Source organism: Strix uralensis, chromosome 5 (genome assembly GCF_047716275.1).
Source record: "Strix uralensis isolate ZFMK-TIS-50842 chromosome 5, bStrUra1, whole genome shotgun sequence".
Taxonomy (NCBI): Eukaryota; Metazoa; Chordata; class Aves; order Strigiformes; family Strigidae; genus Strix; species Strix uralensis.
The window spans coordinates 41,786,475-41,812,680 of record NC_133976.1 but is presented as its reverse complement, the minus strand read 5'-3'; the positions used below and the strand labels follow the sequence as shown (position 1 = coordinate 41,812,680).

The 26,206-nt window shown below is 37.1% G+C and overlaps 1 protein-coding gene across 1 annotated transcript in view; it reads right to left on the bottom strand.

Moving 5' to 3' along the window:
- The window catches only part of TRHDE (thyrotropin releasing hormone degrading enzyme), a 225,038-nt gene that overhangs the window by 167,834 nt on the left and 30,998 nt on the right, over positions 1 to 26,206 (bottom strand). Inside the window, exon 3 of the mRNA XM_074870583.1 lies at positions 18,411 to 18,537. Coding sequence (XP_074726684.1) covers positions 18,411 to 18,537 — 127 coding nt within the window. The remainder of the gene's footprint in view (positions 1 to 18,410; positions 18,538 to 26,206) is intronic.

The window sequence follows — 26,206 nt, the reverse complement described above, 5'->3', positions numbered from 1 at the left end:
TGAGAGGAAATGATTCTTTAGAACTGAAAACCTAGGACTGAAAATCCATTTAAAAATTCCATCAAACACAGCTGAAAGTAAACTCTGTCTGAAGCACCTTCCATTAACTGAAATATTCTACAAAATTCTTCTTTCCTAAAGGCTATTGAAGGAAATTTGAAAAATGGTTTCTTTTGCAATCAGATATCAGGAAGAAGCTGTTTGAAAATCTGTCATAAATACTGGTCATATTTTTACAATAAAAGCTAACTATAGCCAATCGCAAACCATTACTTATCACCTATGTTTCTTCCATTCTTATGAATTATAAACTTCAGTACAGCCAGAGCCAAAAAAGTAAGCATACCCATTTGTTCAAAAATGAAGTATCTTGCAAGTAAATAAATGTGTTCCAGCTATTTAAACTTCTTCTTCATTTATATTTTATTACACGAATTTTCAACATTTCTTCTGTAAGCACATTGATATTGACATCTGTTAGCTATCAAACATTCTGTACATTTAATACCACTGCAGATAGAAATCACCCATTGGCATTTCCCAGCTATGTATTTAAAAGTTCAGGGCAATGAGGTACTTAAACGTGTTAGGTTTGAGTCAGTAAAAATAATCATGTACTTAGATTCAAACACAGGACATATTGAAATAGCTCCTGAATCAAAATCTCCATTAGTAAATTACCAGGGCTGCACAAGTCTTTCTCTTCCGTTATAGTCTTACTGAAAAAACCAGCTATTTTCTATGTTCATTCAGGGCATCTCAGTTAACAGGCCTAAAAAAAGCACTGGATACATTTTAAAACTTTCTTCCAAAAATGTCTGCTGTTTGAAAAACAAAAATTAATGGTATTATTCTTAACCATAAAATACAAGAATTTTTTCCAATTGTATTCAACAGGAATGCTTTTAACGTATTTAGATATCACTCTACACTCTAATGTTACCCATTCCAGAAAATCACTTTAGGAACACTGTTAATCTTTTTAGAAATCAAATTTGCAAGCTGTAAAAACTTATAAAACCTACAACCTCATAGTCATCATGCTTCAGAACATCAAATATTTCTGGTCACAAAGATATTCTTCCAGCCTTACCCATTGCCATATGAAAATATATCAGGGATGTAATTTATACTGACATTTTTAGTACAACGTAAGACTTTCATTTCATATTCTGTACTATATATATTCAATAGACAATATACAGAATAAATTCTGTGCATCCAAGAATACAATTTCATTGAAGAAAAAATAAGAGTACAAACTATATTCTATGTGAAGTGTACAATTTAGGTTGGGTAACAGTGAATGATGACAGATTTTATAGCACTTCAATGCTGACTTAATCACTTATTATTTTGAAGTGATTTTCGATTAGTGGGGTTTTAGATGTTGAAGATTCATTTATATAAAAACACAATTTACACTGCGCTGGAATTTCACCATATGTAAGTATCCATATTTATACCTCCCAAAAAGTACAATTATTTTAAGGCATGATGTGGTGAAGGATTTCTTTGGTTTTATTTCATCCTATTGCAAAAGAAGAATTGAGTTGGTCAGAGGCAGAACATCATCACCTGAATTAAAAGACCACTTTACCAACAAGACAGCCTCCATGCAAATTCTGATCATGCCTAGACATGTTTGATTTATGATAGCTGATGGGATTACAGCCTAGTTGAGGCAACCCACAATACACAAATGTGCTATTAGTAGCCATGGTACATTAATCAGTGGTGATGAGTGTAAAAAAATCTAAAATACCCTGATCTCAATATGTTATGGTTTTGCTCAGTTTTAGTGCACAGTAATGGGAAAGTTAAGCACAAACCCATGTGCACTGATCATATGCTATACCTTAACTGTACATTCAGCAGTACAGTTGTTCGGAACTCTGTTTTAAAAAGCTCTGTGTCTACATAAATACAGAATATGAATGCTCCCCTATCTCATCTTCTAAAATTGTACAACATTTTAACTTTGGATAGCAAATAAAAGAAGAAAAGAAATTAACTTTTGTTAATCACATCAAGATTTAAAAGAAACATGAAGTAAATAAAGTCTGATCCAATTGAATAAAATCTCTTAACTGAAAACATTCTAAATCAGATTTATGATAATTCCAAGGCTTAAATGGGACATCACCTTTTTAAGATCAAGCAGACAGAACATCATCTTCATACAGAAACCGAAACCATCTTTTTAAAGTGTATGTTTTGGTGCAATCCCATTTAAAACATAAATCAAGTATGCATACCGAGGACCAAGGACAACCAGCTGGTAGTCCACAAGTAAAGTCAAGCGGTTCATATTGATTCTCAAATCTTTAACTCATCCCAGCTGCTGGCAGCTCTCCAACCACGTGCTGAATTTCTAGTCTAACAACGCCTGGGATTCCTAATCTCACTACTCATCACAATGCATAAAAACATGAAGGGAAGATGTCAAGCAAAGACTGCTGTAATAGAAAAGAGCTGCACATTCAGGTTTAAAGAGGGAGAGCTGGGTTCAGTGTTAGAACAGCTCCAGTGGACATAAAAATAACGTTGAGAGTAGAAAAGGTAAACAAAACGTTATTTATATGCTGTTGAGTTCTACAACTATACTGCCTTCACAATCATGTTGGCAGGGATGCAGAACTTAACACTGTGACACAGAGAAGCTAGTATTATCCACAGAGCCAACTGTTCAGTCTACCTGGCAAACCAAACACTCAAGGTAAGATCCAAGTAAGTCCATCATCCCAAATGTCATAAGGTGGGACTTCAGGTGAGATAAATAAAGGAAGAAAAAAAAAAAAATCATTTTTCTTCTCTATTTTAACTACTGAAGAAAAATTTTTTTAAAAGTATACAAATCTCAGTATGCTGCTAAAACCCATCAAAACTTTATTATATTTTGAGTACATATAAATTTTAAATCGCAAGTAAGTCTCAGATGATAGTTTTAAACAATCATCTATAGGAGTTAGCTTCAGTTTCCTGTTAACCATGTCTGAAAATCATAGTACACCATAGAAAAGTATCATGTACAAATTAGAAAACAGCTTGACTCAGAGCTGATTACCACCCTGAAACTGCATACCCAGAAAGACCAGAAAAGGATGACAGAGGCAATTAGCCCTCTAATTATGACACTTGGCAACCAGTCTATATGGTCAATCCTCCCCAAGAAAGCAAAGAGGAGAAAATATAAAGATTAGATTTTGAAGTAAAACTCAGTGATCTGTATAAAGAAAAACGTAAGCTGAGGTTGTAATATTTCTTTATTATAAAACCCAATGCATGCATCTGCCATTTGATTTTCACTACCTTTGCTAAGGAAAGAAAGAAAGAATCTTTACAGATGCAACTCTGTAATATAGATGATACCAAAGATAAAGCCAATTCACGCTGAAAGAAATGCAGCATACTCTATTATTTGATAATGTATCCCCTGTAACAGATTTGTGAGAGGATGAAGACGATAGCCTTCCTTTATTGGGGCACTCCACACAAACCTCTAGAAAAGTGTCAGACACAAGACAAAAACAAAATGCATCTGAGATGAATGCACAATGCAACATCTCCATTAGAGTTGGGAGATACAGAGCTACCGACAAAACAATTAGAAACTTGCATATGAGCGAACACCACAAACAAATCAAAACTCTCTACCTTTCTATGGCACATACATTTCACTAGCCTGCTTAGTTTAAGGAAGAACTGTCTTACTGTCTTACTGAAGAGACCCATCCACATGTGAGTGTTTATCTAAATCCAGTTTTATAAAGGCCTACATCTGAGATAAGGTTTTAGCAACTTGAAGACAAGAAAAGCATTATCCTATATAAGTGATGACAGAAGGATAAAGACACCCAAGAAAGCTTTTAAACATACCTACATGAGCAGTTCTATATTTTAATACCATGAACCAATACCAACATTATCAGGAATTTTCCATCTTCACACAAAGAAAGAGTAACACTGTGTTGGCTGGACTTGTTCATAATTCTTAGGTCAAAATGCCTTGATCCTGGATGTGCAGTGAAGGCAAATTCCTAGCTAGGAGTGTTAAAAGGAGTTTCAGTGAAGCTCACCAGTCTTACAGATTAAAGAACATGCTGTCACAAGACTGGTTCTGCATGGAATTACCTTCCAAAATATAAAATAGTTTCTTTGTCAAGCCAGAAGTTTTGCTATGAAGAAAGACATTTATATTATCTCTAGTCCTATTATCTCTCTTAGGAGGCCTCTTCCTAAATATGATTATTGAAGTGAAACAATTTTACAGCTTCTGTGTCTGTTGACTTACTTATAGGCTACTTAACAATGGAAATGAGCTGCTGGTGGTAATGAGACAGTTCTTTCTCTCTAGGTTAGTTGACTCTGACACCTTTATTTTGCTAACAGACAGCAACCAGGGACTTTCCAATACTGAGGTCCCTGATTTTGATAGCACAGATACAACACACATAAGAACCTTTACATATGAATCTTAAAATTTACTCTGGAATTACACTTAACTTTACCTTGCTGTACCATCTGTGACTATTATTGTCCCGGGGTTATAGTTTCATGCATACTAGCAGCAGAGTTGTCTTAAGAAGCTCTGGATTTCACCGATAGCCCAGCCACCAGTCCACATCTCCACATTACAGTTCACTGCTTCTCAGCAGTGCAGTTAAACTGTGGGACCAGCCTGAAAAACAGATCTCTGGAAGGAGGTGGTTAAAAACAACCTCCCAAACATCAAAGGGAGGAAGACGACTTTGCATCACTGAAGTTAATGTCTTATGAAACTGCACGTAGGACAGAGTCTGCTGGCTTCTCCTTTCTAGGGTCTGATGAGATAGTACTGCAGGGAGGATCTGTAAGTGGAGTGGGCAGCTAGAAAAAGATAGAAGACTTATGAAATAAGGGACATCTAGCCCACAACCAGCAAACAGGACCCATCTTCCCCATGGGACCCTCAGGTAAGGGCCTGAATGCAAGAGCACTGCCGCAATTCTCTAATTATCCACAGACCCAAACTCATCTCATGTGTGGAAGTCAGACTCCCTGTTCCCAGACTCCCTTATCCCGTGGTGCAAAACACTTCTTGATTCCAGGTCAGACTTGGCCCCATTACATGTCACAGCAGGAAGGTGGGAACTATGGCCTGGTAGAGCCTCCATAAGTCTGTGGCACCTGCTGAATGGAATTTTATCTATAAATAAGTCTTTGTATAACCTTAATTAATAGGATTACAGTCATATGCACATAAAATACAGCCAGGATAATACATATAAATGTTTGCATGTGTCTCTGTGTACGTACATATGGTTGGAATGTTAAAGTAACATTCACAGACAAATGTACGTAAAGTTTTGAGAGGCCAGAACTACTTGTAGGAAGATTTGCTTTTATTGTTTAAAATTGCATTATATTCACTTGTACTGTTTTATTTCTCCACTTCACTATTGCAACATTAAATCATCCTTCAGCTGAGTACTTGGATTTGACCATAATATACTCCATATCCACAAATATCAGAGTTGCTACACAGCAATGGTACTTTGATTGCAAAGAGAAAGCATTTTCCTTTTTTTTTTTTTTTTTTTTTTTTTTTTTTTAAGAAATAGACTGGCAAAGATAAAACACAGTGAATTCTTCTGGGGCTGGACTTTCATCCAGCTGTCCCCAAACACAATATAAGCATTACAGAAAGCTGTCTGTTCACTGGTACTCTGAATGACTTACAGCAATTCCTGAATATCCTTTCGTATCATCTGACAACATTCTTATCTTTGGAAGGTTTTATGAAGAGCTACATTATATCATTCTGTTATCAATCATAGCTTGTACAATTCAGATCCTTTTAATCACTTGCAAACTGTTGTATGGTTTCTACAGAAATACCTGGAGAGATGGCATGCAGCATATAACTGCATTTCTAATGAATCTGTTTGTTACTGAGTAACAGTCATGCTTCTTTATAAAATTCAATTGTCTGTTATTACCTTAAGACAGAACCAAAACTTAAAACATTGCAGGAATATGGAGAAAAGATGCCTAGGAAATAATTTTACATTAGCAGTGAAAAGACATATAATGCATTTTTCTATGTATCTAAGTTATGCTTGACAGTCTTGTGAAGCTTTAGGTATTTCCACACCTGAGAATTAGCATTCAAGGAAGAATAACTCTCAGACCAATTTTAAAGAAGGAAATATTGGAGTCACTTGTACGTCCCTCACATGAAACTGAATCATCAATACTTAATTACGAAAGGATGCAAGTTCCAACTGCCTTCTTTTTCAATACATACTCAAATTTTATCTGACAAGTGAATATTTTATACAGGTCTGATCAGGAAAACATCTGCCTGCCTTCACCTTTCAGCACTCTGGCTTTTAGGAGTGTCTCCAAATAGAAGAACAGAACCATGGTGCTTCTCCATTTGCAAAATGTGTAAACAGCCAGTAGTGATTACAGAATGTTTAGATGCTATAACAACTATAGAAATATCTAACATAACTTCATATGAAGAATTCAACCACTGACTTTTGTTAGTGTTTCAGGAGTCACATCATGAACATAGCCATGTGTAATTACAGTTCTGTAAAAATACCTGTGCTTTTATGTCTTGACTTTCAAAGGAAATCTATAGGTAGCTAATGTCATAGTGTTGGTGATAGATCAAACACCCTGCTGAACAAAATACATATAGGAGCTCTCTTGCCATGATCAGCTCCACTGACAAGTCCCCTATCATTGCAGAGCTGAGGGATCAGTTACAAAGCCACACACTCAGGGACTATTCTGAAACAGTTTCTAAAGGTTTATCTAAGCCACCCAGAGAGACAGCAATAGCTGCAGAAACTTGCGACAAGGGTCTCCAGAATACATTTCTAAGTTCTTCTGTGCATCTTTCCCCTTGCCTCCCCCTCCCACCCACTCTGGGATTCAACTGCCCAGTAATGTACAACAGCAGAACTACACTCAGCCATACCAAAGCTGAATGCACCAGGAGAAAAATTGACTTGATTTCTCTAGACTAAAATATTGCCTGAGTTTAATTTCAGTGAGGAGTAGCATATGACAAGGAACATATTTTTGAGTTGAACAGTGGGAGTTGGTTTAGCTTAATACACTTTCTGAAGTGTGCTATCACTATGACAAATATATATCTTCATGAGGACAGCTTTGTTAGAAGTGTTACTGATAAGAATCAGAAAGAGCGAAGGAAAATGCAGTCTTCACAGAACTGATCCTGAATCTGGAAATGTTACATTTTAAATACACAAGCAGATGGCATTTAAATAAATTAGAACCAAAGAAAAGGAGAATTCTTACACAGCGAGGGAGAACAGTGAAAGCAAGTTTAGCAGTATCTGCCAGAGATCTCCACAGCATTTTTATTAAGTGATTCTTTTAATGTCCATATACGATTTTAAGAAGCTTGCCAGCATGTGCGGGTGGGAGGGGAATGTACAGTGACAATTCACTTGTTTTAATGAAAGTTGTTCTGCCATCTTAATATTTTCACCTTTACACTGAAAATCATTATTTTCTTACTGCAAAAATGAAGTTGCTTCAGGCATGGTGCTGCAAACGTAGCATAATTCATTGTGTTAGGATATCTTTTCAGTTACAATATCCTTAGCAAAAGCAATAAAAGGTGAGCACATACATCCCTTTGAATTTCAGTAGCTTACAGAAACTAGCTAGTACAGGTGGAAGGTTTATAACTAAGCCAGCAGAATCTAGGCAGCAGCAATAGGCTTATTCAGCTCTGTAGTTATACACTTCTTCACATCTTTTGTATAAACAGAAATCTCTGGCCTATTTAAGTCCCACTTTAATGTGCTATAATCTTTTTCAAGACACTGTCATAATCTCTTGAAAGAAACTCCTCATGCTCTTTGATGATATATGAAAATTTATCTTCTTTACATCTATATCTATGGGTTTTTTACAGTACAAAAGATGTGAAAGCTCATTTTATACATCTACATAGTCTTTTAACTATTTCTAATATTCAGGACAGTATCTGTAAGGGGTTACTTTTTTGTAACTTTCACTGCACCAGTAATACTTAACTCTAAGTTTTAGACTTATTAGGAAATAATATTAATTGCATAGATATTTTTTGTGTGTGTACTTTCCTCATCTATTTTCTTTCTCACACAAAAGATCCGCAGTGAAGAAGAACGTCCTTGATAGAGACATTTAAGGAGTTGTCCTGATCCTGGTGTTACAGTAACTGTGAATAAAGTCAATAGTTTTAAATACATATGCATATTTCAAGATGAACATATGAAAATAAACAAAAGCAAATGAAAGTCAGTTTAAGTGAGTCAGCAGACCAAGTGCTTTCTCATCAGTTTTGCCTAGTGAAACTTCTGTTTCTCAAAGTAATGTATTTGGTGCCCTCAAATCAGCATCTAATGGAAAACAAACTTTGTCACAATACCATCTGGAGAGCATAACAAACTACCCCAAAGAAGGACAATCCTTCCAAAACTGAAAACATGAAGAGTTAACAGGAACACTTCTCCAGTGCTGCAGGAATAAAAAAAAAAAAAGCCAAAAAAAACAAAAAAACACACAAACCACCAAAACCAACTCATTTTCCATTCTCATTCAAGTTTAGCAATAATGCCGATATGAAAAATAATTTAAATGACACATTCTTAAAAGTCCTAATCAGCATGAAAATTATGGCAGTGTTTTCAAAATTGATGTGAAAACAATTGCTATCTCTGAAAAAGGAAGAATACAATGAAAGTATTGTTGAAATCTCTTCTTGGTCTTATCTTTTAGTCTTTTTGCATGAAAGTTGTCATTCCAGCCACTCAGTCTAAACAAGTGGTAGAAGTTACAGATTAGCTCTGAAACTGTAGTCAAGCACCCTAAAATACCTAGCTAACAACTTTTCAAACATCAGGCCTACCCTAAGAGAAGGAAGGCAGGTTGCTAGGCAAACTGTAACAGCTCTAAGTGCCTGGAATGAGGGGAAGATGCAAGAGAAGTCTTTTAAGCCTTTCTAGCCTGCCTTGACCAAGGAAATAGACTATACTGGTGTTGCTCTGTGATTTTCAAGCTAAATAAAATTGTGCTTCTGAAATAAGAGTCTGAAAAGGCTTTGTCATGATACTGGCTCTTCCAGGGTTGGAGAGTCAACACAGCAACTACAGGGTTCATCAAGCATAACACTACACAAAGCTAAAACTAGTATAGAACACCTATTTATAGACAGGACTGGAAGAAAGAGTCAATTGTAATCATTTATAGCTCCTGTTAGACTCATTTGAACTTGTTTCTGAGTCTAGCGTGAAACTGAGTCTTCTTCACTTTTCAAATGAAATGCAGGAGGCCAAAAACCTTTACCACAGTGTTGGATGAGAAGAAAATACTACTGAAACATACTGCTGCTGCTCCAGTATGTAAAACTACCTGTTTCAATCAATTCCCAACAAAAATTCTTAGAAAATAATAAAACTGTCCTGTACTCAAACTGCACATATTTAAAAAGTCTGAGTGAACTACACTGGTGTTTGATATGGACAATACTCTAATCTGCCACTTTTTTTTTCCTCATGAGCACAATACCTTGATAGTACTGAGCTTCACTCTTCAGGCAGGAAAGCCTCCGCTTCACACATATGACAGAAAAAACAGAAGTCACCATAGTATCCTCGTTTCTTCCCACACTTGAAACTGCACGGTTAAACGAAAACTGGAACCGTCATGAATTGAATTTGAAACTATCTTTATTTAAAATTTGTCATATGATTATGAATATGAACCAGATACACCCAAAATTACAAAAACTCAAGTCCTCACTAAACTTTCATAATTACTCAAATGATGCCTTTATGAACATGTTACTGTTATTCTGTTAGCTCTGTCTGTGGATCTTGAAGGTGCTGTTTAAACTCTGCTCACTGTAGAAGACTGCATAGGTGGACTACATGTTTCATTAGGTCAACAACAGTCATTTCCCTTTTCCATCAAAAGACAATATACTTGAGCAGATTGTGTAACGCTTCTGTACTGTTTCACATGCAGAGAGTATGTTTTCTACCTCAACTCTGAGAGAAAAGGCCATTTCCTTCCCCTTAGTACTCGAGTTAATTGATATAGATCCACTGTATTACCTACTTTCATTCAAACTAAACATTATAGGTACAATTTTTAAAAGGAAAAATCTCTTAGTTTAGCAGATTCCACTGCAATCCAATCTTCCTACACACTGTCCAACAATTCAGGCACACTCCTCTTCATGAACACCATCTAAACCTATCACGGTATCCTCAGTAATATCTTCCAAACCCTTCTATATTTTTTTTCCCGCCATGCAGCTCTGATCTCCACATGTTAACTTTCATAGTGCCATATCATGCACAGAAAGTAACTCTTCCAATATCCTAATGACATATAGCCTATCCCATAATAAAAACCACAATTCCCTATCCCTATACAAACACAAAGTTCACTGTGGGGGCAAGACCTCAGCTTTTTTTCTACATATACTCTTTAAGACAAAGCTACAGTCGCTGGTGTAAAACGTTTCAGCTGCTGGTCGAAGTCTCTGATGAACCCTCTCAACTGTCAGATCTAACAGGTTATTAAAGATCTTCAGTAGCCTCTCTTAAAAAAAAAGAGTAAGTTCAAAAGCTGAACATAGTCAAGAGGAAACTAGTTCCAACAATACTATTTTGCAGCAGAAATCAGTACTACCCTTCCAAAATATGATATTCATAAGTAAACATTTCTGGTCAAGAACAGTATGATTAAGCTAACAAAAAGACAATCACTAGCAGCCTTGGAGAAGACAATCAGGGACGAGAGCTCTGTTCAAGCAGAGTGAAAGGAGCTATAATGAAAACTACTTTAGCCACAGCTATCTAAAAAGTATTCTGGATTCATGCACTTTTAGGCATTTAACCATCTCATACCAGGTAAAAATTCACAGTTTCCTGGCAATTCCCATAATTTCTGTGGAGTTTCTGTGTCTGTCAAAGGTCTTAACCCATTTTTGAAATCCTACAGACAGATTCACCTCATCTTTTAGCCATCTAAAAATCAGAGATAGGATTTAAACTAGTCAGATTAGTTTCCTCTCTCTGTAGTCAGCAGGGACACCTCCACCGGTACTTCTGCAGGAAGATTTCTTTCTCCTAACCTATGATAAAATACATCATTTTCTGAAGCCATCTATGTTTCTCACAAGGTAGAGAACTTAAGAGTAGACACTGCTAAAATTCAGTGCACCCACTTTGACATTGGTACTAATTGCTGAATTGACTTACTGAAGAGCAGCTTAGAAAAAAATCTATTTACATTCAGATGAAGGATTGTCATGGCTCAAAAAATGCCCTGACATTTCCATGAAGTCTCCTACAATCCCACATCCTGTTACAATCTCATAACAACAGCATCAACCTCTTTTTTTTTTTTTTTTTAATTACTCATTTTAAAGTGAAGCTAATTTAGCTGAGTAGCCAGGAAGGATGCTGTCAGATTTGTTCACCTTCCTTTTACTATGAGCTGACTGAACTACTAATGACAATAGCGCTACTACCTGAACACTTTCCTTATTTGAGAGGTTTGGATTCTGTTCATGTCACAACTACGAGGGAAATCACTACATAATGAAAAGAAAACTTTTCACTCAGAACAGGATTATTTCCACCAGGGCCCATTCATCTTTATTCTATATAAAGCTGCTTTATCCCTATATGTAACTTTTCCTGTCTCCTGCAAACAGTGTGTCAGACTTGTCACTCCAAGTCAACAGACAGAGATCAGGTTCCTCTTAACAAACTTCCAAAAGTAGTTACAATGCCCATTATGAGCTGTACTATACTGATTACTGAAATTAATTGGCTTACCATTTAAAATAATATAGAGCAACTCTAAGTCCTAAGCGAAGATTATTTTTTCTCTTCTTTCTTAACATCATACTACGGACTGATTTCCTACATAGTTTGTTTCAGTTTAGTAACTCACAGTTCCTTTTCATATTTCAAAGCATTGTTCTGAGAAAAAACATTGCTTTCTCCTATGGTTAGAGCTGGAATCTCTCCCTCTGGAGCCCTGCCCAGTTGCTGTTTTGAAGTGCTCACAGCTTAGAAATTTAAAAAAAAAAAAAAAAAAAAAAACACACCAAAAAAACCTCAAAACAGAGGTTTCAAAGGTCAGGGTGAAAGTGAGATAGTTCATTCTGTGTACAAATGCTCTGTATCAACAAATAGTCCTCTGTGTCCAGAGGCATTATGCTTGTTTCAAGTACCTGGTCAAAGAAAATAGTAGGTTTCAATTCTGCTGCCTCAACATGGGTGATACCCCCAACTGAGATGCTCAAAGTTACTAAAAAAATCTATGTGGAGCTGTCAGGTATGGACCAGCCATAGTGCAACAGGATCTCATCTGCAGGCCAGCAGGAGCAGCAGCTAGGGGTCTTCAGGATACCCCCAGGTATTTTAAATAGTACCAGGTAATTATGTTTAGGCACATGAATCAAGTCCTTAGTGCCTCCTCTCCCACGCTTCCTCATTCCAGAAGTCGTATGTCCCACTCCCAGGGCATCTCCCTTACTACTCTTCTTTCTTCTCAATTCAGAAAACTGTACACCCAACAACCTATTCAGACTTAAAAGAGTCTAACATTCCTTTCCCTCTCTCCCACAGAGTTGTCATGGTTTCTCTCTCAGTGGAAGAGACTGGACATCTTTCAGAAAGACTGTGTACAGATCAGACAGACACTACAGGTATGATGTCATAAGAACGCTACAAAACTCCACAAGCCTTGTCACGCGGAAGGTCAGATCAGATCAGCATTTCTTAAATTTTCAGGTTGGAAACCTGAAACCTCTTAATCAAGAGGCAACCAAACTGACTTTTTTGTCATTAATTATTGTTTTAATTTTATAGATGGAGAAGGAAAATTGAGCTATCTTGCTTGGTGTAATACAGGAATTCCAGGTCAGAGTTGGACAGGTGGCAGGAAGAGGTCACCCTGCTAGGCAGAAAGACAAAGTATGAGAATCAGGAACTGTGAAACTTTTAGGACAACTAAAGCAGAGAAGGCAGGCAACAACATGGAGGTTCATCCTAGAAGGAGCAGCAGAAACAAGAGGAAGGACAAATGAAGGGGAAGTAAGAAAGCAGTAGCAGTAGAAAGAGTGCTGATGAAGATGATGGAAGATCAATCAGGGCAGAAGGCAGTAATGCAATGAACAGGTTAGGAACATGTCAAAGAGTCAAGCTAATAGTAAAGCAATTAAATCAAAATGAACAGTTAATCACTAGTGCTCACAGCAAGTCACTTGATCCTACAAGAGGATACCAACACTTTTATTCTGGGCCTGCAACGCCTCACACAGCAACAAGAGGCAGCAGTCTCTCTCTACAGAAATATTCACTGTCAACAATCAGGGAACAGAGCAGAGGTACATGAGTTTTCTTTAAAAATCAGAACAGTTCCCTAGTGAACTTTTTCTTTACATGGTTGAGCTATTTTTCACATCATAAGAGTTTAAATTCTTCTGTGACACACTTTAAAAACTGAGTCCTGTTCTCCAAAAATACTCAAAGAACAAATGTTAATGGTCCAATCTTGCCTTCCACTGTGTAGAACATCCACTAAATCCCTTGAAAAAACATTTTCTTAGACTTTGCATTCACAACTTTAAAGCGTTTTATGCTGCATAATGAAAACAAGACCATATCATTTTTCACATGAACCAGCTAATTGGTACCTTGAACACAGCTGAAGGAAAAAAAAACCCACCACAAAACATAGAATATATCAGATGTAACTCCAAAGTTTGCTGTACAGCAAATCTACAGAAAAACAGACTTCCTAAAGTCTGGGGAAAAAAAAAAAATAAAGATGTATTTTAACACTATAGTGTTCACAGAAATTGCAATATTTATAAATTAAATATTGATTCACATCCACTGACCTCAAGACAAAACAGCATGAGGATTTACTTTCACCCAGCCTTTCTCTAACATATGCAGCCATGTCCCAAAGTGGATTCTTCAACTGTTCATATTTCCACTTTTTAGGACACTTTCAATGGGGAATTAAAAGCTTTCTGAGAAGCCCAAGTTCTTCCCAACTCCATTCACAGCTCTCCATCACTAAACATCTCCTTCTCACGTCTGCACATTGTGAAAGTTTAATGGTACAGATGACATTCAAATAAAGCTCAGCAGTTAATAAAACAATTTTTCTCTTACCTAGGCAGCTCCAGTAGGAGACTCTGCCCATGTAAGAGTCAAACCACCTAGGGCAATCAGCTTGCAAATTTAGACAAGCCAGTTGAGTGCCTAAAGTTGAATGAATCCAAGTAAAGTGCCTTTGAGTTAGGCACTGTGTGTCTAACCCTTGAGACACCCAAGTTCCTTTACACAACCCACAGTGGTTACGGTAATTACATGGGTGTCTAAATACAGTACTCAGAATAAAACAAATTAAGTTGTAAAATGAGCTTTCAGAAAAGCAGTAAATGCATTCTGCTAACACTGATCCTGCAATGCTGTTAAGGGAAGGAAAACCCAAGCCCAGAAACCCAAAAAGTCATCACACAAGTGGCTTGTTTATTCATCACACACCAGGTTTTGTTAATCCTTCATAACTGGAGCCTTATAAAGTTTCCCAGTTTCAGTACATGAAGTATTCTGGAAAAGAGATTCTGTGGCCCTTCAGTAGAAACACTTGGGAAACTAGAAGACTAGGAACATAGGGATAACCTTGCCAGCTCAGACAGAAAGACTGCCTAGCTCAGTATTCTCCTCTCCAGCAGCAGCCACAAGCAGATGTTCAGGAAAGAGTTAGATCAAGGAAGTATAAATACACTCTTCCGAGTTATTTCCTACCTTCTGTTTTCAAACCATGAGATTTCCTTCCATGGACCACCTCTGCAAGTACTTGTCCATGTCCCTCTTGGACCTCTATAATCTTTTTGCATCTACAATCTTTTTTGACAAGCGATTTCACAATCTACCACCTGCTGCAGTAACAGTGATCTTTTTGTGTTCTCTGTACCTGTCTTCTGCTAACCTCACTAGTGGCTCTTGAGCCTTGGTTGGGAAAGGCAGTCAGCCCCTCCACCTCAAATAATTCAGAACTTAAGAGTCACAACCTAATAATTCCCCATAGGGAAACTATTCCATTCTCAAAGATCCTCATAAGAAAAAGCTCTATAGATACAAAGATTTTTTTTTTCTACATTGCAAACTGCATTAAAAATAAGTATGTGATACAAATACAGAAACATATTTTACATCCACCAGCCATAGAAACACAATTAAAAATCCTACTGCATATCTTCTTAGAATTAAATAAAACCCAATGTTTTATCCACCCCTCATTTTAACTAGTGTTTATAATGATATTACAGTCTTGGAAAAATCTGGGTTCTCTTAAAGACCTGACTTACTTTTCAGAAATGAAATTCATACAAAAATTATTAGTTTAAAACCCTACAGAAGCACCTTCCAGTTCAGAGGATGATGTGGGAAAAGAGAAAATATCTACAAGCTAAGTAGAACTTTTAGCTGTGGAAATTGGTTATTCAAATGAGAGAAATCCTCAATTCACATTCATTACCAGAATTTGCATCAATTGGCAAACAAATCTACTGTTCCAGTACATTCAGAAGTCAGTACAGGTCATATAAGACCTAAAAAATCATAGTCATTGGGTGACAAAAAGGTTCCCCCAGATTCTTCACAGTTCCCAATAGTAACAGAGGCTGCCAAGAAGTCAGAGGAACCCACAACTGGCAACAGCAACTACAGACATCTGACTGCATATAAGTACAGTAAAAAAGCCTGGTCAAAAACAGTCAAGAGTGCCATGAGAAAGTGGTTCCCATAGAGAACACTAGATGATTTATTACAAACTCACATGAGGAGCACTACCTTCAAACGCCAAGGATCCTTGGAAATGGACCTCAGTGACATAAGAAATGAACAAAGGAACACAGGTCACATAGCAACACATCCAAAGAGCCTAAAAGTCCTCAGATACTCCTACTATACAGAGAGCTCAAATAGATGACCACATAGATCATGGAAGTGCTTCACCAAGGGTTGCAGGTCCCTTGTGCCCACACCCCAGTATACCGCTCAGTAGCTCTTACAGCACCTGCACAGGAAACCGGTCAGTATTTCCAACAACACATTATTTTGAAAACATAAATTATGTTTACAACTATAATAATTACATTTCTTTAAGTTCGCTCTTGTTAGACCTGGACAATACATGACAAAATTTTTTATTTTTTAAAACATCTACATTTGAAGTAGAACATTTTCTCAAAACTGATGCTGTCATTAAAAAGCTTTTTAAACTACATTCTTCAATTTTCACTCCCACCTGAAGACATTTAACATTTCATTTATAAATCAAATGAAAAACTCCTAAAATGTCCCTCAGAAAACATTCTGATTTTTCTTAAAACCTTAATGAAGTACACAAGTCTTTGCAGGGGTGACAGCAATGTATCAGGTGACAGTTCCAAGGCTTCAGAGAGCACAGGCTCGTTTTCTGTATCAACACATTCTTCTGATGCAGACATCTTCCACTGCTGTAGCTAATGCTGGTTTGTCTCCTTCAGAAAATTATTTGATACTGCTGCAAAATCACTATCATAGAAAGACTACAGTGTTTTCATTTTTAGTCCTTTTATTCACCCATCAGACTATTGTCCCTAACCTTCCATATTCCAGTAAAGAAAAATTCATCAGTCCTTTGGGTTAAAGACACTAGCACATTCCTAAACATAGTGATCTTAGTGTTCAGCTGAACTGGTAACAAATATAACTATGTTCATATGCAAATCAAGTTTTCAAAAATATTTACGTCACTTAGAGCGCTTTGAAATTTTCCTTACTATATTTACATTAAATAAATTTAACCTTACTATAGTATACAAAGGTTTACACACTATTTTTTATGGTATCACTGTAGAATAACTAAAGTTTTCAAGAAGTATTTCACATTAACTCAACAATTTTACTACAAATACTTGATGAAACAATGTTACCTGTGACTATTCCTCCTGTTCTGTTCCAAAGAGATCCAAACTGCAACATACTCATTTCCAATGAGATATTTTTAAAAGATATGCCACAGCATGATAATGCATACAGCACATTGCGTTGAAAGACCGTATGTTGCAATTGTGAAGGATATTCTGAAGCAGATAACAGTCACTAGCACCTGATGCTACCTGGCATCCTCAGTAAACTACCTGAAGTAATGATGTTCATTCTTTATAATCAACGGAAAGTTTTCGAATATTTTTTTCCTTCTAAATTTTTGGCACCTCTAAGTCTATAATTTCATCTATGAAATCATCATTACATACCTGAACCAGGTATGAAAAGACACACAGAAAGCCTTATGCATGTACCATGTTTAACCCATCTGCATATTTATCCAGGAGAACACTGCCTGTAACCTATCATTTAAAGACAACAGGAAACAAATGCCACAACATTCTTACAAGAAATTCATGCAACACCCTCATCTAGTAACATCAGTTACTTTATCTATCTCCTACACCATTAGCTGTAAGACTAATAAGGCTACTCAGCAGGCAAGGGATTTAATGAAATAGACCCTGAGTTCCTGGGAAGATCACCTGTAGTTCCAACTATAACACTTCTGATCAAATACAAGCTCTCTTCCTGCTGCTGAGCAATAGGCTTTTCTGGATCTTGATCAAACATGCTCTAAAGGAGGGAGGGTGTAATAATATGGTATAAAGTATTCAAGTGTGTAGGAGAACAATTGATTGTGGTGAAAGGGTGGAGGAGAGGAAACTATTTAAAAAATAATAGAAATTTACAGCTTTTACATTTAGGCCACTTGAGCAGCAAAACAAGTTCACAGCAAATCTTTCAATAAGCAACAATACAATTAAGCACATGTACTAATCATCATTAATAAACCACATTAAGTCAGCGTTAAAAAAAAAAATACAGCCTTGCACTGTTACAGGTTCCCAGTTTCCACAAATATTTTCAATTCTGCTCCCCATCTAAGGCTCAGGCATCAAGATACAAATATTACAGAACACCTCCCAGTGGCTATCTAATGAAAGAAAGGACCAAAATAAACAGCATCAAAAAAAAATCCAACCCACTTATCAGTGAAAGGTCTCAAGTTCTCTTCCCATTCCCTAACAAATATAAGTACTGTATACTTCCTGCTCCTTTCAGTGCGAGGCTGGAGAGGGGACAATTTGGCTTCCCTTCCTCTTCAAGGAAGAGATGAAAAATTCCTTACTTATTGATCCTTCTAAATTAAAACAAACATTCCCTACCTTGAAATCTAGTACATTCCAGTCTTAAATTTCCTTTAAAAAAGCTGACCTAATCTCCCATCTCTGAGTGAACTTCATGTTCTAGGGGAAATCTTACCTAATTTCGGCAGGGAATAGGGCACTTTAAAATAATCTTCATAAAATTCAATGAGTCTCCTTGTAATATTTAGAGCATAGTCCCCCGATCCTCTTCGGATTGCATCAGGCCTTGCATATAGCCGTACCTGTTAAAAAACAAAACAGTGATCATTTCAGCATCTACATTTTAAAGCTATCCTACCTCCAGAGATGAACTATTCTAAGGCTGTTGTGAGGTGGCAGGATTACTTTCTTAAAGCTAAATGTGACTGTTTAACGTCTGTTAAAACATGTCATAGATGAAAACCAGAACTTCCACAATTAAGGTTACAAAGTTGAGAAGTCACAATCTCCTACTTGTTTGTGTTGCCAAATAAAAGAGTTAACACTCCTTGCATCAAAATAAATATTCAGACGAAACACTTACATGTGTTTGGTAGAGATATGATGGGAGAGTGGATTAGTATAATGGTTCTCTGCCTACACTGAATGTAGGCAGGATGCAGTGGCTCAGTAGGAGAGAAGTTCACGGTTTGTTAAAGGCACATTATATCGAGCCCTGAAAGTATTAGTAGACTGTGTAGAAAAAAAAAAAATGTTCTCTTTTATTTTCTCTGGCATTGACACAGTTACCCACGATGAGCTATGGAAGACTGCAAAACCAACCATTTATAAGCCCATTCATGTACATAAACAATTAACATTCCTGAAATCTCCATGACTGCTTCAGGCCTCTGTATTCAGAAAGCAGTAAATCAAAGCTGTTTATACAAGACACAGACTGCTGTGTTCAGTATAAAACAGCTCACACATCTGACTACACAGAGCACCCAAGTGAACAGAACTCACCTTCATAATTCAGCACTCAAGTGTGACCCTGACTAAGGAGGTAGCAGAAAGCACCGCCAGGTTATTCAGTATTCCCTGTCCTTGCAGTCTTTAAAGCTTCCTTAGTGCAAAGATGACATGCAGCTGAGAACTTTAACCAAGAAAGGGATAGAAAGGAGAGACGCTTTTTGTTCTCCCTCCTCATACTCTGTCTGATGGAAGCAGTACTTTGTCTCTAGTGGCTGTGGCAGAAGGTCTCTCCCTACAGTACATAATGACCTGATACAAACGAGACTCTACTAAATGTCAGTCCTAATAATAATATCTGACTCGTTAATACTTTCTCTGTTAGGATTAAATCCCAGCCAGGGTTGTGAGGAAAGCAGCAAGGCAGAAATCAGAAAATATCAATGAAAACATGAAGGAGAAATACCAGTTTTGAAATATTTCTAAATGCTCTATTCTGGACCAAGAAAAGCCAATGGGATTTTCGGCTTTTCAGCGAAAGCATTACCAGGTATTGCTTTACTGCTCTCTTCCTGAACCAGTTCAATTATCCAAGTGGAAACCAGGTATCAAATCTCAATACACTATACCTGCCAATTCTGTTTTAACCCACTACCTCTTTGTTTTAACTTGCAGGCACATTATTCTACTTTTTTACTATGGCCATCTTTAAATTTTTATCTTTGTGTTGTATTAGACTCTGTGCACAATCGACCATACATAGTTATCATTTGTAATGTAAAACAGATAGCAATGTAACCTAATGAGACAAGTAATAAAGCAGACTTCTCATAATCACCACCTGAAAGCATATAAACCATTACCTGAACACCTCCAAGTCACTATTTTTGTTTATTGCTTCCTTCCAAAGTTAACAGTGACATGTACATTAAATGTTCCCTTATCTGCTAAACTAAATATATTTTTTAACAAAATAGATATTAACCACCGATATCCTAATTCAAACATCTCAAAACCTTTCGTTTATGGAAGGATGGGGAGAATCACAATTAGATTTGTGATGAACACTGTTTTGTATCATTAAACCTTTATACACAATTTTGCATAATTGCTTTACTGGCACAGTTGACTGTATCAGCAAATTAGGAAAAAAAGACTCAAGTCAACCAAGTATGCAAAAAAATCATTCAATTTGACAGTGTCCAAATGTGTCCATAATAAGGACAACAGAAGGGAAGAAAAAAAATAAGTACATACAAGAAAAATCGAGGTTCAGCTTACTGCACTACAACGTGTGTCTTTTGGCAAATGCAGAAAAGGCATTTAATGGTTTCTGAGATGGAGCCCAGGTATCAAAGCTCAAAAACCACAGTACTGCAAACTTTCGTTTGCCATCTGCCTAACGCTGAATATAGTTCTATTTTGCCTATAAAGTTTCCCTGGGTGCCTCTCAGCCTGCCCAGAACAGCTTTGGACTGCCAGGGCTCCATGGCTCACACCAAGGTCACCCCTAAGCTGGAACACACTTCAGAAGTTACCTGCGCCTTTGCCCAGGTCTCTCAGGGGCTCTGAGGCAACAGGCGTTGCCAAAGCATGCCAGACGTCTTCAAATGCTGGGTCTGCTTCTGCCCTTCACCCAACAACCACTGAACATGAAATGTATGGAGGAATTTTAGAGGCACCATCACAGACCTACGCCTGGCCTCAGAAAATTCCCTTTTAGTTCACAGGGGACAGTTTGTGACACTCTACCTACCTGGCTGGCTGTTCTGGATGATGCCTTCTCAGGTGTCATTCATGATATAAGGAGCTTGAAACTGAAACCCCTAACTTTCACACACCGATGTCCTTTAATGTGTATGGGCTTATCTTGGCCATGTTTTACCTCCAAATCCATAAAATGGGATTATATTATTTCCTTAGCTTATACTAAGATTCTGAGTGTTAAATAATAAAGACTGTAAAGTTTTCAGATACTGTCCCAAAAAGTTTAAGTAAATGAAACAGAATGAAGATTAAGACATGAGATTTGATTAGCATAATTGTTTTGTTTGTTTAATGCTTTAATTTCAAAAGGTAGATGGGTTGTGTTCCTTTATAACTATGTTGGACTGAACAATAATGCGTAATTATTATATACTTTCCCACAGACTGTTCGATCACTATACTAAGAATTCAATTTTACATTCATTTAAGTAAGAGAAAGAACAGAAAATCTTCTGCACAGTCAGACCTAAATATAAATAAAAGTAGTACATGTTCTCCCACAAAAGATAAATAGGTTTCTAGCCTAGGTGCATAATTCATCACTCACTGCAATGGCACCTACTGCCCTGCAAATATTAGTGAAGCTCTTTTTCACAGTCTTTGCAAGATTAAGTTATACTATTATTTTCATGTAAGAAAGTGGAGAACAAAGAGCGACTGAGACTAATTCTGGGTGCTTATCTTGACACCTCTCAATGTCAAGTATACTTAACAGTTTTATTGCACACACTTGAAGCACTGTTCCCATTATATCTTCTTGCAGTAGTGAACACTTTATACAGCTTGAGTCTGGTCACAGGTGCCTTAGTTTGGGTATTAAGAAAATTAGTAACACACAATTAGTGACTAAATGAGACTATGTCAGTTTATGTGATTTGCTCAGCATCTCACAGCAACTCTGGTGGCAGAGGCAGGGAGGGAATTCAAAATTGGCATTCAGCCTCAACCGCCACCTGACAGTCTGCACCAAGCACCTTCCACATTTGGGAATTAATAAAGTAGGGACTGTTCAGACAACAGGCATATTCACAGCGCACTGGTACGCTGATGCAGTGTAGTTCCCCGTGTGTCTAAGTGACAAAAATACCAGAAAAACATTGTAAATTTATCATATTAGTAATGACACTGTCATAATACCTATGAATATAACAAAGTTCACACAGATTTTTAACTCCTTTGCACCTACATTTACAACCATTAGCAACCTTTCAACAGACGTTCTAAGAAAAGAAAAAAGTCCAAACCTCTCATTTCTGTCTCAAATGGAACCAGACTGACTATCTCCTTCCTACCACAAGTTTGAGTAACCAGGTTTGCACCTGCAGCCCTATAACCCAGACTTCCCCTTTGACATTTGTAAGATGCTGTTCTTAGACTGCACAGCCACTGATGGAGGAGACTAGACACACTTTGCTAGAAATAATTTTCAATTGTTAACAGCAGAGCAAGAAGATATTCGAGATCCTATATTAAATTGCTGTAACGTAGATTTTCTCATTCTTTTCTAAAGTCAGCAAAAATACGAGTTGTTTCCCCTTGTTTCTTTTCCAGAAGCCCTGGGCTATTTTAATTAGAACTTTAAATAAAGACAATGCAATAGCCACACTCAGATACCACCACAGAAAAATCATCCTGAACAATTAATTTAAAAATATTATTAACCTAACTCAAGTTCTGAGAATGACTTTGGCAGCATTATCAGAAAAAATACCAAAATATTCCTGAAACCTGTATGGTAAATTCTGTATCTTCTTTAGTAGACTATTGAACACTTCAAAGTGTTCAATAGTCTACTTCTCTATAGTTAGTCAAAAGTATTTGCTGTACGAAAAGAATACTTTCACAAATAATTTGTACATATTGCAACATTTTCTGTAGTCTCTCTTAATATTTCAGCATTTGTTATATAAAATAAGTCAAAGTAATTTAAAAATATTTGTAATACCAGGTCGCCAGAACACATGAATGTGATTGTAAAGTGAGAGTTGTTTCCCATAGCGAGGGACAGTTGTGATATATGGTAAGAAATGTGCAACAGATTTAGAACAAATCACATCTACCTAAAATCAGATTAACTACTGTGCATGAGAAAAATCTTCATGTCTACAGCAAGTAAAAATTATTCATCAAAAAGAAAGTTAGCACTTAAAAAGAAAAAAAAAAAGGGTTTTTTATTACTTCAGTGTTACAAAAAATGTGAATTAATAACTATATACAAGGTATAATGGGTAAATTCTGACAAGTACAAACTGTAAATAGCAATGAACATCTTAATTTCTGGTGAATAGTACGTTCACTAAAAATGTTTCCACTGTACCAAAGACTAGTGACAATTTCAGCATGTAATAAACAGAGGAATGGGTTCAGAAAAAACAGAACTGTTCTATTTTGACATTTTAAAATCACGACTTTTTTTTTTTTTGCATTAAAATTGAAGTACTTGAAAACAATAAAAGGATGAAGGGGATGAAGAACAGTAAGGAAAAACCTGCAGTCATTTTTCCACATTCTGTGAAATATTTCAGGTCAAACTGAAAGCTTTGTTCAGTTCTGCTTTGCAGGTATGAGGAACATGGAATACAATCAGCATTTTGACCATGGAAATAAAAAGTAAAAATCCATTATTTACACCTGTCTAATTGCAAAAAGACTGTTGTCCAACCTTCTCCCTCTACAGGAATTCACCAAAGATGAAGTAAGACCAGAGAGAACCACAGTATGTTCTCCCTCTGGCACTAGAGGAAGACCACTAATAACCTTTGTTAGAGGTGCCATAAGCCTGCCAACCCGCATCCTCAGGGAATGAAGGAAGCTGACAACCTGGCAGAAATTAGGATGTTACAGTAAGAGGCTTGCAAGCCTGAAGCATGACATACACTGGAGCCCACCTCTTACTTGAGAATTAAATACGCCCTTCTACATTTGAACCCTGCTCTTGAAGACATTATTCTCTATGCTGCCTTCTATTTCATGTGTGTATACCCTTTGAAACCTTCATTCTCAGAGTGGTGTATCTTTCTAGGGGAGCATCATCCTTGCTTGATATCAAGACATGTTTTTATTCTTTTATTTATTGTAACAGTAAAGTTCGCTGATCACAATAATCCCATATAATAGTCTGCATTTATTCTGCAAGACATCTTTTCTTTAAATGTTTAGTCATCTTTTTCATGTTTTAAGACCACTCCAATTGCCATCACTGCCTTCCCTGACGCCCTGGAGGAATCACAGCTCACTAGATGAGAAATACTGCTCCAAGGGAATAAAGTGCACCTCTGTTTTAGAAAGGGAAGGCTTGTGAAAGCAGATGGCTCATTGGGCTCTAACGGCCTAACAACACCCGCTGACTTCAACTGAATGACTCCTGTTAATTACAGGGGCTTTAAATCAGACGTTCAGAAGAGATCTGACCAATCCAGCCCCTGGGCTAGGGACACTTCTGCCAAGGCAACCTTCACCAACAGCATCTGCCATGTCTACAGTCCATGTTTTTAGATCACAACTCGAGTAGTCCTTGTTAGGCAGTGCACAGAAAAAAGAAAAAACATACATAGTCTTTTAAATGGTGGTACTCTGGTCATGACTACTGACAGTTCAGATCATAAGAAGCAGGACCACTGACTGGATCTTACGTTTACAACCCATGTGCTATAAGGAAAATAGTTCTCTGCATCTTGAAAACATCCTGACACAAAATCCACACAGCAGTAACCATTGCTGTATCTGCCACGGCACCAGATACAACAAGGCCAGCTTTGTTGCTGACAAAGGGCGAAGATGCATCTATAATCCCAGCCCTTCACAACACCTGACACCATAGACATTGTCACACACCTGCCTACACAAAACCACTTCCAAAGGTACCCCCATCCACAGAGAGCCTTTGCCCAGCCCTGAATGTTATTGTATCACATACGCCTGTGGGACCACAGGAGACCTGAATCTCTCTCCTCTTTAGCTTGGCACTATGACAGCATCTTTCCAAGCAAACATGGCTAACGTTCCAAGGACAGCATCTACCTATTTTGCTATTGTCTAGATTTCCCCTTTTTTCTATCTTTGGTCCATTTTGCTACACGTACTCAAGTTTGAACAGACTGGGAGCAAATGGGAGTATGGAAATTGAGCAAATGTCTGATGACCACCTTAAATCTTCTTGTTTGTGCAGGCAAACATGGATTAGGTAACCTTGTATCAACACAGCAATACACTTCACAATTAAGGATAGTTTTCCCTCCCACCTACTTCAAGCAGAATTAAAAGTAACTTTGACAGGTGTTTTAAAGCAGCTCAGAGTGCTTTGCCATTATGAAACAGATGTTTCTGCACATCAACTGGTGTCAGCAATGCCACCCTGGGAATAGCGCTTGGTTTTTAATCCCTTCCTCAAAACCAGCAGACTCCACGTGAAGTATGGTTCTTGGGAGGCCCCTCCAAACTAGCTCCAGCCCTCTGTGTGACTATACCCACAGGCTCAGCCCAGCGCTGCTACATCTGGGCTCTCTCACAGTAATTTAAAAAAATCTCAGTTCAGGAAAGCATTTATGCATATGTTTAATTTTAAATATGCATTTAAACTCAAACATACATTTACATGTTTCAGAAGGCCCTAACATTTCAATAGAGCAGTCACAAATTTCATAAAGGGGGAGAACATAGTCTTATGCTCTTTATTTCAAGATTCATAATACTTCTGCAGCAAGTGACACTCAGCTGAAAAACACATGCTTTGCCTCTGTACTTAAAAGCTTCCAATTTACTTGATAATCTGAGATCTTTTATCATTATTTTGCTCACTATTTTAGGCACAGGTATTGCTTTTATTATTCTTACAGTGATAAATATATGTTCACATTACACATTTAATGTAGTAGACAGATGTCCGGACGCAACAGTCTCGGCTGCAACCTCCCTGGGTCAGTGCTGCAAACAAGGCATTGCAAGTCAAATGAGTTTTTAAATGTGATAAATTCAAAAGTAATAACACTTCACTACATATGCAAACAAGCTACAAGGCAAGTTCCACTAAGAATGTGTATCAGTTGCTTCACATGCATGCATAACTCCACAAGTTTTGTGTGTTCAAATGCAATAAATTTTACAACATTGATGAGTGAAGGAAAGATAGAAGTAGCTGTACTGAAATATCAATTCTGCTGTAGTGAACATAGTTAAACTTGATAATGGGAAGAAATGACAGAAAAATGCCTTGTTTCAGTCTCCTATTCATTATTCATTATGGACAATACCCAA